The sequence below is a fragment of the Fusarium sambucinum genome, chromosome III (genome assembly GCF_050947815.1).
Source record: "Fusarium sambucinum isolate potato_lamoka chromosome III, whole genome shotgun sequence".
Classification (NCBI taxonomy): Eukaryota; Fungi; Ascomycota; class Sordariomycetes; order Hypocreales; family Nectriaceae; genus Fusarium; species Fusarium sambucinum.
The window spans coordinates 6,419,790-6,434,993 of record NC_139292.1 but is presented as its reverse complement, the minus strand read 5'-3'; the positions used below and the strand labels follow the sequence as shown (position 1 = coordinate 6,434,993).

At 48.7% G+C, this 15,204-nt stretch overlaps 5 protein-coding genes across 5 annotated transcripts; 2 read left to right on the top strand and 3 right to left on the bottom strand.

The window, feature by feature from the left end:
- Positions 1 to 2,087: 2,087 nt before the first annotated feature.
- Positions 2,088 to 4,606, bottom strand: FSST1_012288 (AAA family ATPase SEC18; the record flags this gene model as incomplete). The annotated part of the gene is made up of 2 exons (XM_083235498.1): positions 2,088 to 4,284; positions 4,335 to 4,606. 2 exons carry the CDS (start codon positions 4,604 to 4,606, stop codon positions 2,088 to 2,090), a joined length of 2,469 nt encoding a protein of 822 aa, XP_083081984.1.
- A 590-nt stretch (positions 4,607 to 5,196) lies between these two features.
- FSST1_012287 (uncharacterized protein) lies at positions 5,197 to 6,335 on the top strand (the record flags this gene model as incomplete). The annotated part of the gene is made up of 2 exons (XM_083235496.1): positions 5,197 to 5,204; positions 5,255 to 6,335. The coding sequence occupies 2 exons, from the start codon at positions 5,197 to 5,199 to the stop codon at positions 6,333 to 6,335; spliced, it is 1,089 nt and encodes a 362-aa protein (XP_083081983.1).
- A 301-nt stretch (positions 6,336 to 6,636) lies between these two features.
- Positions 6,637 to 7,242, bottom strand: FSST1_012286 (uncharacterized protein; the record flags this gene model as incomplete). Its single annotated transcript, XM_083235495.1, has 1 exon — positions 6,637 to 7,242. One exon carries the CDS (start codon positions 7,240 to 7,242, stop codon positions 6,637 to 6,639), a length of 606 nt encoding a protein of 201 aa, XP_083081982.1.
- An 849-nt stretch (positions 7,243 to 8,091) lies between these two features.
- Positions 8,092 to 8,586, top strand: FSST1_012285 (uncharacterized protein; the record flags this gene model as incomplete). The annotated part of the gene is made up of 1 exon (XM_083235494.1): positions 8,092 to 8,586. The coding sequence occupies one exon, from the start codon at positions 8,092 to 8,094 to the stop codon at positions 8,584 to 8,586; it is 495 nt and encodes a 164-aa protein (XP_083081981.1).
- A 1,361-nt stretch (positions 8,587 to 9,947) lies between these two features.
- FSST1_012284 (KxDL motif-containing protein) lies at positions 9,948 to 10,764 on the bottom strand (the record flags this gene model as incomplete). Its single annotated transcript, XM_083235493.1, has 3 exons — positions 9,948 to 10,029; positions 10,157 to 10,309; positions 10,442 to 10,764. The coding sequence occupies 3 exons, from the start codon at positions 10,762 to 10,764 to the stop codon at positions 9,948 to 9,950; spliced, it is 558 nt and encodes a 185-aa protein (XP_083081980.1).
- Positions 10,765 to 15,204: the final 4,440 nt, after the last annotated feature.

The following is a 15,204-nucleotide window of genomic DNA, read 5'->3' as shown; positions in this document are numbered from 1 at the left end:
ATTAGAGAGAGCGAGTCTAGAATTCATGCCCAGTTCTGTCGATCTTTTGTGTAACTGACTACAGTATGTCATTTTGGGTATCAATGGGTTCTGATAAAGAAAAAAGCTTGTACGTACTCAAAATCCCCTCACAGCACACCTTAAGTACCTAGGTATATACTATGCAATAAGTGATTGCTTCGGAAGCGGGGGGTTAAGGTCCTGTCCTGTCCTTAATCGTTCCAGAAAGAGAATCCCATGACCAACAATGCAGCGTAACTAATGCACCATGCATGATCCATCACGTTTTTCCCTCTTGGCAAAAGGTATCCTCACTTTCTCACTACCACAATTTTCTCAACATCTTCTCTTTTCTCTGTATATCTCATTCATCTTTCAAATGTCACTCGCAGCCTGGAGATGTCAACCACCCTCCACGTGCTGACCTACAGTAGCAAACCCAAAAGGATCCATGGCACCCGCCAAGAACGACGTAGTATCAGAACCTTTTAGACTCAAAAACTGGGTCAAGATTTGAGACGTGATTCGACACCAGTTAGTCGGGTGCCGGGGAACCATCCGTGGTCTTTTCCTGTCTCGGTAGTCTAGGTACCTACTCCTCGTCTGTGTCCAGGGTAAGAAGCAGAAAAATCCATGGTTATGGTCAACCCTAGATAGACGGGCAGACGGGACACAGATACGAGAAATCTTGTATCATAGTTGCATGTGCTTATCCAAAGTTCATGTAAACAATCCTGCAGCCCTGTTCTGGCCATCCCACAGTAAGCCTCATCTTACTTGCTTGGCTTGCAGTGATCAAGCCTCATAACTCTCAGTGACCTCTATTCATGCTATGGCTAGTATTATGAACTACATACTCGAACGAGACAAGGCCTGGCTCAAGTGATGGCCTTGCATAAGTGTATCAATCGATGTGTCCATCCCTCAAAAATTCATATCATCGGACTGTACAGAGGCTGTGTGGTTTTCGGCACCGAATCCAACAGTTGTTGCGCCAGATCAACACAAACTCCAACCATTCAGATCCTCAACATCACCACAAAGAACCCAATGACCTTTCCCTTGACTCACTAAAAACGCCTTTAAATGGAGAATTTATAGCGTGACGTTGGCCGGGATCCCCGCTGGAGGGGAAATGGTTGGGCGGCAAAGGTATAACTGACTCGTTATGATGGATTCTTTCTCAACTTCTTCTGTTGACCGCCTATCGGTTCGACAAAGATTCTTGCCCTACTACTACTACTCTTTGTCGCTGCCCCGGTCGAGTCAAGTTAAGCTAGACAAGATCAGATCTGGAAAGTCGTTCGTGACAGGCAAAAAAAGGCCCGCGCCGATGAACCACTCCAACAGCAAGCCCGTGCTTCCAGCCACTCTGTTTTTGATCTGGTAGTTTATGTTGCCCGCACAAAATCTAAACATGGACGGATCCATTCTCGCGTATTCTCTCTCATGGTTATCCTAGGAACCTCACTAAAAACGCGTTTTTTAAACGCTTGCAGCGATGGGCATGTAATCAGCCTAGCTCATGATATCCATGTTCTCCACGATTACACGCTGTCGTACATAATCCAAGACGATCAGAAGACGATCAAGACGATCATGATGCCCAATGGTAATGTTACAGTGAGAGTAACGTTGAGCATGTTGCATGAGAAAACCTTGTAGTTCCACAGATACTGATACGGTCCCGAAGAACCAGTCCCAACTGATCCACGACATTGATGGATGAATTCGTTTAGCACTGTGATTATGGTATTCGTCTCGACGAGCCTACCCTATATTGGTATGCTGTACACGCTTTTGTGATATATTTACGAAGACATCTGAGTATTGTGACTGGAATCAGAAAATTGTTGACTCGGGGCAATCAGTAATCGTAACGAGCTTGGTTGCTGTAATATAAAACTTGTTTGAAAGATCTCGTTATGTTCATGGCTATTTCTTCAAGTACTACCATGGTGACTCCAACGCAGTAAACCCTGAGACAACATAAAGACATATATAACAGCATGCGAGCACAAAGATCATGTACAGTAAATGTTCGTGTGGGCAATATAAGACTCTATTTGGTGACCATAAGGAGCAATCTACATCCTCAATTCCTGAATCTTGCCAACAACCAACTCTACAAAGGCCTCAACGACCTGTCCATTAGGGTCTCTCTTGGACTCAAAAATACAATCCAAAATTGTCTTAATACCCACTCCAACGCTGTCCGATCCTGTTTGTCGACCGATTTCGTTGACTGCGGCATTGACATCATGTTCGAATTCGGGTGACTCCTGCAGGACTGCCGCCAGCTCACGCAGGTTGGACACGCCAGGAACGGCGACCTTCTTTGCGAAATCGCCGTCGATCTCGAGCATCTTCAGTACCGAAGCCTTGGAAGTGGTGACGAAAACCAAAAGGCGGTGGTCCTTGGGAGGCCGAGAGACAATCAGAGTCGTCAATGCTTCCAGCATGGTGTTGGAGAAGCGAGGTCCAATAGGGTTCCATCCGATGAGACGTTCAAAGTCGTCCAGAATTAGAATACTGGCGGGGGACTTGTAGGCATCTGTAAAGGCCTTGTGAATATAGTCCTTCTTGGCAAAGTCATCACGGTATCCGACCAGGTCTGATGGCGTGATCATCTTGACAAAGGGGAAACCTGATTGCATAGCGATGTGCGCAGCCAGAGCAGTCTTGCCAGATCCCTGAGGGCCGTGAAAAAGAACTGATGTGCTGAACTTGTTCGGGTCCTCCTTGACCATGCCCACGACACGCATCATTTGTTGAATGTTCATGTCGATATGAGGTGCGTAATGATAGATACCCAAGCGGATAGCCTCCATCAACTCAGCCTCCGAGACACCATAAGCAGGTCGCACCTCGGTGAGAGCTACCATGAAATCCTCACGTTTCACGTTCATGCTGGCAACATCCTGCTTCACAGCAGCAAGCTGACCGACTTCAGTGTGTCGTGAAAATGCACAGGATGCAGCTGCCTTGACCAGACCACTGATCTCGGCCCCTGAAAAGTTCTTGGTCAAGCCAGCCAATTCATCCAAATCAATGCTGGAGTCCAACAGTCCGTTCGCGGCCATTTTGGCAGTGTGAATCTTGAGAATATCGAGTCGGCCTGCTTCATCAGGAAGCGAGATCTCGAGGTGCACCTCAAGACGACCGGGTCGCAGCAAAGCATCATCGATCATGTCCTTTCGGTTGGTCATTCCGATCAAAAGAATGTTGTTAAGCTGGTCCACACCATCCAGCTTGGCGAGAAGCTGGTTCACCACGCTGTCACCAACACCAGTACCTCCACCAGATCCGGAGCCTCGCTGCTTACAGACAGCGTCAAGCTCGTCAAAGATAATAATGTGCAGACTACTCTCGTCTCCCTTCTCTTTGTATTCCTTCTCTGCATCTGCGAACAGCTTTCGGATGTTCTCTTCAGACTGACCAACGTATTTGTTGAGAACCTCGGGACCGTTGATGACCTTGGGTGGGTTGGCGTTCAACATCTTACCAATCTGTCGAGCAATCAAGGTCTTTCCGGTACCTGGAGGACCGTACAACAGCAATCCCTTGACGTGAGTAATACCCATCTTGGCGATCAAGCCAGGGGGGAAAATACGGGATGCAAATGCACGACGGAAAATGGTAGCGAACTCATCGTCCAGACCACCAATGCCCATATCCTCGAACTTGAAGTCCGGAGCGAGAATGGCGTTGGAGTTGGGTTTGTGCATTGAGGGCTTGAGGTTGAAATCACCCTTTGCATCACGATGGAAGACGACTTGACTCTGAGTCGTCAGGATACCCCTGGCATGGGATTCTCGCTGGGCCTTTTTGGAGTTGTCTGAACTCATGGCCAAATCTGTCAAAGAGACCGTCTTGACGACGACAAGAAGAGGAACATTTCGGACGTCCATAAGGATGCGCTGTCCAGGAGAAAGCACCTGATTTTGATATGTGTCGATAAACATCTTAGATAGCTCGTCCTCGTCATAAGGAACGTCTGTCTTCTTGTTGGGGGAAGCGAAGCCGATTTCCAGGTCGACTGAGCCCAAGTACGCCTTTCCTCCGGCCGCAAAAGGGTCATAGATTTCTCCTCTAAACACGTCGCGCATAGTGATACCGGCCCATGACCGCTGGGGGTCTGATAAACTGATACAGCCCGAGGGAAACCCATCTACGGGCTTTGCGGTGACAACGTATTCGCCCATGGGCTGGCCTGCTTGAAGCAGAATATAAAGATCGGATCCATCGCGGTTAGGAGGGAAGTCATCGGGAGAAACAGCGCACCTGGTAAGACGTCAGCCAGGGTTCAATGATACAGGAAGACGAACACATACAGGTTGCCGTAGATCAGTCTTGACTGAAGGGACTTGTCTGTGACCTTCTCGACTCGAAGGTTAACCTGGCGCCCGCCAGATCGCGAGGGCTTCTCCGCATAGCCACTACCACCACCACCGCCTTGATGACTTTGATAGTTCTGAGGAGGCTGCTGCTGATGCTGTCGAGGGTCGTTGTATCGAGGGCCGCCGTAGCCTTGCTGTTGCTGAGGTGGAGGAGGCTGTTGGCCTCGAGAGCCACCCATGAATCCGCCGAAAGGTGTTCTAGACATTTTGGTGATGTATATATGAGGTTGCAAAGTCCAGATTCAGTGGGTGAACTTGGGTTGGTTGCCTTATATACTGGATGGGTAAGTACAAGTGTCTTTGTCAAAGTTATGGCTTGGAACTGCGCCAGGTACAAGTTTATGCTGACACTGTAGGTGTAGCAGTGTTGAATCAGCCAGGAAGCTCTAGGCCAATAAGAGAAGCGTATGTAAGCTCGGGACCCATAATATACCTAATTCGGTAGACTATCAGGACAACTCAACAACAGTGTCTTCTACAGTTGAAAGAGCTATAGTGGTTCTTAAAGAACAGATTGAGCTATATGGCTTCTGAGTCACGTATGGGATGTGAAAAAATTGTTATCACGCGCATGGGAGCTTCTAGTCATTGCTCTACCAATCTTTAAACTAACCTCATGATTAGGTAGACATGGAGAACTTGAGTGAGAAGCTGACGACTGGAGGGGCAACATGCATCCATTTTCCAGGGGCTTAGTAGCGCCTATGTCATCTTTCGGCCCCGCATTCCGGCGACGGAGAGCTTTTGCGCAGGGTCAATGTCCTAGGTACTTAACTCATTCCGACCAACTTTCAAGATGCCACTGTAAGTTCAAGATGCCAACAACTGTGGCGCATAAATCTAACTTATGATAGTCATCTTCTAGGCAAGAAGTCGTGGAACGTCTACAATGCCGATAACATCGCTCGCGTTCGTCGCGATGAGGCTGCCGCGAAGGCCACCGAAGAAGGGGAAGAACAGCGCATGCAGGAAATTGATGCGCAACGTCGATTAGCCATTCTACGCGGCGAGGAGCCTCCTTCTATTGAAGAACCCGAATCGCCCCAACCAAACGAGACAGCCATTGGTGATCGCGATGTTTCGCATAAAGGCACGCGACGAAAGCGAAAGCGACCAGGCGAGGATGACACCGATTTCGAAATGCGAATAGCCAGAGAGAATGATAACTCAGCCCTCGTGAAAGTCGAACCTGAGCGCAAGAGTACAAGTTCTGCGCCTATAGTGGACCACAATGGACACATTGATTTGCTCGGCGATGAGAAGTCAAGGGCACATGCAGAGAAGAATGACGAGGCCGAGAAAGAGGCGAAGAAAAAGAAGCAGAGCTATGAAGACCAATACATGATGCGCTTTTCGAGCGCTGTAGGGAAAGATGGTGTTCTGCGACCATGGTATTCGCAAGCTGATGCTGCGGCGCCTGATGCTTCGTCCAAGGACGTATGGGGCAATCAAGACCCGAACCGTAAAGACCGGGATGCTAAACGCATATCATCCAACGATCCCCTTGCCATGATGAAGCAGGGAGCTTCCAAAGTTCGTGAGCTTAAACAGGACAGGAAGCGCTTCCAAGAGAAAAGAGAGCAGGAGTTGAAGGACATGCGTCGCGAAGAGCGACATCGCGAAAAGAAACGGCGACGACATGAAGGTAGGGACAGAAGTAGGGACCGTAATCGTGACCGGGAGAGATCATCGGATCGCCATGAGCGAAGACAACGGTCCAAAGACCGGAGGCATGATCGTGACCGACAACGTGATTTATCGAGTGGAAGACGTGAGCGTCATGAAAGAGAAAGGTCCCGGCATGAGAGAAGGCGCCATGACGAGGACGAGCCACGAAGAGAAAGGATCAAGAGGGATGAAAAATATCGCGAGAAACAAGATCTGCGATCTGGAGAAAGAGGGGATGAAGAACCACAGAGTCGACGTGAACTATGATAGCGACCAACATGATGCCCTTTTGGGCTACCTTTTATTTCATGCTTCATGAAGCAGCTTTAAACAAGTTTCTCTTTAGTAATCATTAAAATAGATATGGATATTATGACGGCACAAACATGAAAGAGCTTACCAGCAGATTGAAGACAAGTAGATGACTGACCCTGTAAACAACTTTCACGGCGGTTCTCCGGGAGCCTTCTTTTCTCAAATCACAGGGTATATCGCATTCAAACTATCAAATATCCTACCCAACCTATTAATCCTCCACTCTGATATCCAAAAACAACATACAGCAATATTAGTTCTCAATCCATGGTAGTCTAATCTCAACAGGCTGCATATTAGCCTCGACCAAGTCAGCAACCTTCTTTGCCTCTGATCCCTTCAGCCCCTTCAGAGCCTCCAGAATTCTCGCATACGTCTCCTCACTCAAACCCTCTCTTCGATCACAGTAAACATCCAATCCCTCCTTGCTAAACACCGTAGGAGCAAACCATGTAACCGCCCACCGCTCCTTGACGCCCTCGGAAGTGACGACCTCGCCCCAGCCGAGTATCTCCCAGTGCGAGTGAACAAGGGTCAACCATCCCTTGCCGCGCCAGTCCCAGCCGATGGAGGACGCTTGCGTGTCGACGCCCTCGACGGTCTTGCGAGTACCGTCCTTGTTCAAAGGCTCGTACTCGACTAGGTCATCCATGCGGGGACGGCCGTCTGCAGTTCCCGGAATCATCTTGTATGTGATGCGCACGTTACGGGCGTCGCGCCACATAGAAAGCGTAGAGTGCGTAACAGTCCATGTTGTCGTGATCCAGTCCAGAGTGGGGGGATCTACGGGAGGAGATTTCTTGGTGGATGGGCAGTATTTAGTCGGAGTGTTGAGTTTGATGGGTTGTTGTTCCGCCATGGTGATGATGTCGATGGCTTTAGTTGGGTTTCAATAGGTATCCCTCAAGGGTTTATCTCTCAAGTCCGTAATAACAAGGCTTGTTAAATGTGATGTAAAATGTTTAGATCAAGAAGGTGATAAAGAAGAAGAGAAAGAAAAAGAAAAAAAGAGCAAGGAAACTTCACATGAAAATTCAAGCCCTTGACAATAAAGGGCCCTGTCTGGTACTGGTACTACTTAATTTTATCCCGCCCGAAGAATGAAACACGCCAGGCCTCAGAAGCCGCAGATCCGTCACGCAAACACTAGGGAAAGGTTAATATCATTCGCTGAATTTCGTCCAATGCTCCGAAGGCTCCTTGTACTGCATAAACTATCCGGGCCATTTTATGTTTTGACCGATACCCTTGATATTGGTCTGATGTCATTGATTTCATGGATGCATTAAATATCATTAAGAGTTAAAGCATAGTAGTTTCGGAATATTGAAGTACTGAAGCATATTCTGACGAAACAATGAATACTTCCATCACTTCATCGGATATCGAGAATCTTTAATTATGCTACTGAGCATAAAACCCATGCCAATTTTTGTAATCCTTGCTGCTCTTCAATTGCCGTTGCTTGGCTAATTGCGATTACGAGCTTTCAGCCACAATCGATGCCCAACCGCCACAACTCCACAGTCTCAACCCCAGATTCTATTTACGCTCGAGCCTCAGTCATTCTTTTCATCCCATCGCAGTTTCATCCAACTTCATCTCATCCACCTCAAACATTGCTTTTAGCAAACCATCCTAGTGCTATTAAGCTATCTCATTATATACCGCCACTTCTATCGAGAACAGCCAGTCTCACTTCTCTGCGATGGACCCCTCAGATAACGACGTCGAAGCTGTCGACGAAGACCTCATGGCTCAGATGGGCTTCTCATCCTTTGGCGCTGCTTCACCACCCTCAAAGCGTCGTCGCTATAATCCAAACGCAGACGCATCACTGCCCTCAAAGTCCTCCGCTACTGGCGCAAACTCCACAGCCCTGGGCACTGGTTCCAACACTGATGAGATCGCCCTTGATGATGATGACAACGAGGACGAAAAGGAGAAATCTGGACAGAAAGCTTCAGCTCAAGCACGCCCGGCTAGTCTCCCTCAACGGCCTGCTCCGGCGTTTGTACCACGACAGGGGCAACACTCGGTGCCACATGAGCGCAGGGATGATTGGTACATTGGGTACTATGACAGTCTGTCTAATGCAAATCCCTGGGAGAGGATTGAGAAGGCCCGCGGCCTGACGACACGAGGAATGTGGGTGCCCCTGGAAAAAGCCAATGCTACGACGACAGCTGTTGCACCAGCTTGAGATATCAATATTGGAAGATACGACATCGAGGGATAAGGGAGACGAACGGAGCATATCTACTGAATCAACAGCTCACTTCAAACACCCAGCATGGTGTTTTAGAGCACGACCACTGTATCCTCCCTCACCTTTATGTTTGATCATCGAGATGGATGAGTGTTGATATACGAGGTTATATCACGTGTAAGATCACGTGATATTGAAAAGAAACAAGGGTCTTCCAACCTCCTCAAGCATTACGGCGACAGCACAGCGACTCACTACGCCAACATACCTCAGACCACACGTGCTCCCTCACTTAGACTGGCTCAGAAATAGCCTGGAGGGGTGTGGGAAGCATATCAATCACATCTACGGGGGGGTTATCACATCAGTTACGGAGACACGCCATCAGTCAAAGAGGGGAAAAGAGATGTTGCTTGCTATGAGAACTGGTAGACTCCATACTCCGGTTGAGATACCCACAAAGAAAACCTTCTTACAGACCCTTGCCTTGCCCAATACGGCTCCATCAGCTCTCCAGCTCCCAGTGTTACCCAATGGAGCAGTTTTCACATTGCTGCCTCCCCTGATTAGGGCAAGCGTCCCAAATACACTGCAATGCGAGCCCGCTACTATTTTCCAAACCGTCATCGTCTTTGTAGTGGTTCCCTGGATATATCACTCAATACACACCCCTCAATGAACCCGACAAGTCGGTCGACTTTGCAATCCTCGGCTGTTCCCGCGTCACCCATACTCCAGAGATGCTGCCAACCCTGCTGCCCTTGCAGCAATCGGTGCAGACACATCATGTTTTGTTGCCAACCTGCTGACGCTATTCCCTAACACCCCCACAGACGCTTGGGAGGAGGTGTACTTTTAACAATCGCCCCTAAATCGTTCAGTTCATCCAATCATAAGCCGTAAGTCGTGAAACAGCCGCCCATTCTCGCTTCCTCTGCGTGTTTCCCCCACACTGGCCCCAGTGGCCACGAGGTTGGCGTTCCTGGCTAAATGCCACCCGCATAATTGCCCTGCTGCTTTTAATAAAAGTAACAAGAACCTCGCGCCAGGCGGCTCAATTTGCCGCGCTTAGTGCCCCTGATTCCAACGTCACCTCATATTCCCCTTGCATGAACGAGTAGTTCATGCACGTTGAATATGTGGGTGTCTTGGGACGCTCGTAAAATTAAATAGTAAATAAGATCTCAATTGAGATATCAGAAATCCGATCGTCTCGCGTTCCGCATTCTCTGCGGAAACGTGTTTTATGTGCGAAACTTTGGTGAGTTGATTGCGAATAAAAAGTTGCTCGCTGGAAGGAAATTTTGTTGTAAAAGTAAAGATGCCGCTCCAAAGAAAGTGAAATCTAGAAGATTCTAGTTCTCAGGAGATGGGTATCGGGCGCGAGCCTTGCTGTACTCCTTGCCATGTTTGCGAGAAGCCTTGGTCTTGAGTGAGCTATGGAAATGGGTTAGTCGCCAGATCACAAATCTGTAAGTGATGCATTTCAAATTCGTTGCAATAAAAAGCTGCGCTTGTATTTGCAATAAATGCCCGAAAATGCATCGGTTCAGTTTTGACTTACCTGACTTTCTTTTGTGTCCATTCAAGGTCGCTGCGGACCTCATGAGCATCGCGCATACCCTCCTGGAAGCGCTCTCGTGTCTTTGCAAGACGAGCCTGCGCCTTCTTCTGCAGCTCCATGAGCTCTCGGTGCTTAGCGTTCATCTTTCCGGATCTGTTCAGGAGTCAGTACTGCATCAATGGAATCCCGTAGACCATTTGCGGTGAGCTAGTGTATTTCACATGCAGCTACCGATAGCCAAACAAGGATTTGCTGTGGGATTGATGGTGGGATAGGTCCACTTACGTCTGAGCCTGCATAGCCATGCTGCGGTCAAGAGGGATTGGGTCGAAGGAGTTGGCAAAGCGGTCCTGCATGTACTCCTGGAAGTCCACGCCGCTAGCAGAGCGAGTGCTCTCATAGTCGTTATATCCGCCAGAGTATGTGTAGCCGGACGAGGTAGCCGAGTACCCACCATTGCTGTAAGAGGGGATGCCAGAGGCGGAGCTAACCGAGTCATCACATTCCGGAGGCGAGACGGAATATTGACTGTAGGTGGGGTATTGCGAGCCCTTGGAGGGGACGGGAAGAGGCATAGAGTAGCCCACAGAAGTGTAATGAGAAGACATGATGATGATTGAGAATAGAAGAAGATGTGGTTATGCCAATTGGATGTTTTGAGAATTGGTTCTGGTGATTGCTCAACGTTGAGTAGGTTGATCGTGAAGAAGTGAAGCACAGTTGAGGTAGAGAGTTGTGTATCAAGACAACAAGTCAAGGGGATTGTGTATGAGAACCGGGCAAGTTGGGACTTCAGTTTGAAAGTTGATTGAAGAGTGATGAGAAAGGAAGAAGAAGAATAAACCTTCAACTCGATCAACTCTCGCCCTTTTATACTTTTCCTGGGACCCTCAACAGCCAGACCGGAACAACTTGAGGATAACTCATCCTGACACCATTCGTCAACAGACGATGAGCAACCCCGCCCATGAGGGCGTGTAATGGGATGTTACAGGATAATGGCATGGTTGAGAGGTGATCGAGGGGCTAGACGAGACGATCACGACGAGATGCAGAGGTGTGGGCCATTACGGACAGCAACGACAAGGTCGTGAAGGTAACAAACCTTCAAAGCTAGGACTAATAGGAGGGTGACTAGGGAGGCTAGGAGCGGCAAAGGAGTCTTGGAAGGGTCATGAAATGGTACAGAGACTTATCCGAGATGAATGGCTGTTTGACAACTGGGCCAACGAAAGAGAAGAGTAAGGAAACATGGTCGAGATAGGGCTTTACGGGGAGGGTGAAGTTAGAGAAAGGAAAGCGGTTGAATATGATAAAAAGCGTAAGAAATGAAAAGGAAAGTGTGTGGCTTCAACATGCTTCGGGGTCTCTGCTTTAGCAATGCAGTGACGTTGAAATTGTAAACGTTTTAAGCTACGCCGTTGGCTGAGTGTAACAAGGCCAGCCCAGGATGAGCAAGGGCATGTGCATATGCCGAAAGCAAAGACCGCAATCATAGATGTAAGATGTAACAATTAAAAAACTGGAAAAATGGAGACCGCCTTGAGGCCAAATCGACATATACCGGAAAGATTTAGGAACAAGACTGGGATATTGCTCGAAAAGGCAATAGCTCTGTGTCAAAGACATCAGGCAGGTACATGACGATGGCATGGTGGACAGTTAACGGAAAGAGAAAATACATCTGTGTGCTGGAGCGGAGACCGACAAAAGACCCGAAGTGAAAGGGAACGACCTAGACCGTATGCTATACCAGTAGAAAGGCTCAAGAAAGTAAGATGCTACTAATATGCCATGCATATCCGGGTCCATCAATGGACACAAGTGGCTGCACTAGCCCTTGGACCCAGGTGTTGAGAAGGGATAAGAGCCATGTATAGAACTTGTCTGGGGGCAAAAAAAACGATCGGTGCGTTTTCCCACCGATATTTGCTTGACGGGCTCGTTTAAACCCGGCGTGTTGGTCGTCTGAGCGTAGAGGTACAATAAGTCGGTAGTTGGGCAGCGGAAGATGCAAGTCGAGGCCAGGCATGGATTGGGTTCGTGACCGAGTGACGTGAGGGACCTGGCCGGCGTAAACTAGGCTGGCTCGCTTTTTTGGTGATAATTAGTACATACATACAGTACTGTAGCGTGCTGGAAGCAGGTAGACGGATCGTGGTGAGAACGAGCCAAACGGACAGCGCAATGGATGATGGGACTGACGCTGACTGGCTGAGTGTTAGGCTAGATGGACCCAGGTAAGTTGAGTAGACACCAATGCCCACACCCTCACCATACATATATCTGTACCATATAGAACACATCTGAATCGGCCGGCTTCCGGTACCGTTTGGAGTAGCGGGTAATATTGGTGGTGGGCGCTGAAAGAAAAAATACATTGGTTGCCTCACCGTGTAGATGGACATCCGTGAGAGATCACCAACCGCCCACAAGACTCTTGGCATTCCACCGCCATATCAGATTTCAGCTTGTGAGCGACGATGGACTGAGCAGAAACATTGCGGATACCGAGAACTGCAAATTTCCTGATTGTATCCGCTGTGTAATTTTGGCATGCACTGAAACTGCGCGTCTTGTACCCTGTTACAGGGGAACAGGCAACACCGTGGATGGAGACGAGATAGAGCGGAGAGAGTCGCAAACAAGCGCGCTGACGCTAAGGAAAGCCAAAAAGACCAAGTTGAAGGAAAAGCAGCCTTGGATTTCCATGTTGAAGCGCAAAGTTGCCCACACCCCCCATCCAGTTGCATTTTCCCTCATGGTTCGGCGTTTTTACCAGAAAAGCTCGGGCGGCCATGTCGACAAGAGGAGAAGAGGCGATGACCTGCGATGGTCAAGATAGACACCATGCAATGGACTAGGCGAGGATTGGTCCACGAGAAGTAGTTTACATGGTGTGGGTTGAGAAGCGAACGCAAGGCGGCGGGTCGGGTAGAGCTGCAGCAAGTCGGGCAATTTTTGGCATTGTCCTTCTCTACAATTATACAAAGGAAGTACAGTAAGGAGTTGATGCGTTGTCAAGATAATTACCAGACGTTGCTGTGACGGTGGGAAGGATTAATGGATTGACTGACATTTGACAAGGGACGGTACTGAATTCCAGGGACCCGATCGAGGGGTCAGGGTAGGTACATAATGGTGGATGTCAAGTCAATTGACGGGGGGCCCTGCCTCCTGCCCTGTTTGAGGGAAGGTGCTTCCTGGAAATGGTGTGCCATTTTGCTGGCAGGAGCAATCTGTACGTAGTGGAAGCCTTTAGAGAACCTTTAGCTAAGGCGGGATTGAAGATGAAGGGTGGGGGAAGGTACGTATGAGCAACGTACCTACCGTGTGAGAACAAGTATCTCTTTGATGCTGATGCTGATGACAGAATGAGCAGGCATTCCTTCCATCTGTCACCATTTTTGGCTTGACTTGCTTTTTCTTTATTGCTACTCCAATATGTTCCACGTGCCTTGTAAAATTTTCAATTAAGCAGAGCCTCATTGACCTTTCATTCTATTGTTTGACATGACTCTGCTCAACAATTGATGTAATTACTAGAATTTGTACAACTGCGAAATCCATTGCTCAAAAACACAACTCCAAGGATCCACTATCACGACTGCAACACGACCTTCAACATGCTTCATATTCTGAATTCTGTTGTTTCTGTCCTTCTCGCCTCTGTCTCGTATGTTTTTGCGCCGAGTATCTTCTACTCCAATTGTGGAAAAGACCGGTCAAGTCTTTCTGTTCTAATTGGACAATGCTCAGGCAAATATCATGATTGCATCCAGTGCAAATTACAATGGTTCTTTTATCTTTCTCTGCTCTTACTCGCCCCTCCCCCGCTTCGTCACTAACAACCACTCACCACAAGGCAGCAAGGCGAGATCCACCATCCACCACCTCAATTAAGTTGGTGAGCAATGACCCGGCTGATTTAGGACTTCTGTGACAGGGTACATGCCTGGAGGTTTCTCCAAGCTGTGTCTATTAGCTTCAAACCTGTGGGCAGTAGAGTACGGACGGACTCTATGACCGACTTTTCGTACACTTATGAAAGGGATAATGTTTATCGAGGTGTTCCGAGGGTCAGCACCGGGCACTATGACTACCAGATATTCCCAGTCTCTTATCCGATAACGAGACCTTGACGGCTTGTGATGGCAGATACTTAGGTATCTAACGCTCGATTGACGTCTTCAGATGTCTCATGATAACCTACAACATAAGACATGCAAACAGCCACTGTAGCACTTGATGTCGGCATCTTGGAGCAGTGGTATCATTGACCATGTATCAGGGAGCAGATAGCTTCCTGCAACGGACCCGAGCCCTGCAACAAAACCAACATCCTGCGCAAGGTTGGAGCTCCACGGCCTGTCCGTCTAGTTGACTGACACCTACGAATGGAGACGATGCCCCGTTTCTGTGCAGCTTCAAGGCTGCAACTCAACGGTGGCAGTTCTGGACTCTGCAGCAGCGGCACCTCCTGCCTTTGTCCATTCCCACGGTACTTGAAGCCACCGTGACACGTCTTCCAACGGTTCCTGTGGCCACCCGCTCTTGACAATATGAAGCCATCACTAAGCTCTCAGAAGCTGTCACGGCTTATGCACACCCGATGCGGGTTGCTGCTTTAATCGCGAAACACAGCGACTCGCTCTCCTGTCTCACCATTACTGCGTCCCCGGACTTGGAATCCTTTTGCGCTACAGCCGATAATCATCGGTACCAAACGAGCATCATCCCAGTTCCAACATCTCGTGATCTTATTAGCTGTGTGCGCTTCTGATGATCGCGTCTCGATACTCTTTGGAAAGCCAGTCCTACCATCAAGCTCGGGAGCCCATCACCCAGGTGGCATGACTTGCGAGCCCTGTGCTGGAAGCTGTATGTCAGATCGAGCTCAAGATGCTGTGCTTTGATGACTTGCTTTCCCGGAATCCACTGAAGTCGTCTGATCTGCCCGCCTTAAACTGATCGATTTGAGGTAATGGCCACGAGATGAACCTGTAGACGAGACTGGAGCCGAATACTGATGCGAGATTCGTTGAGAT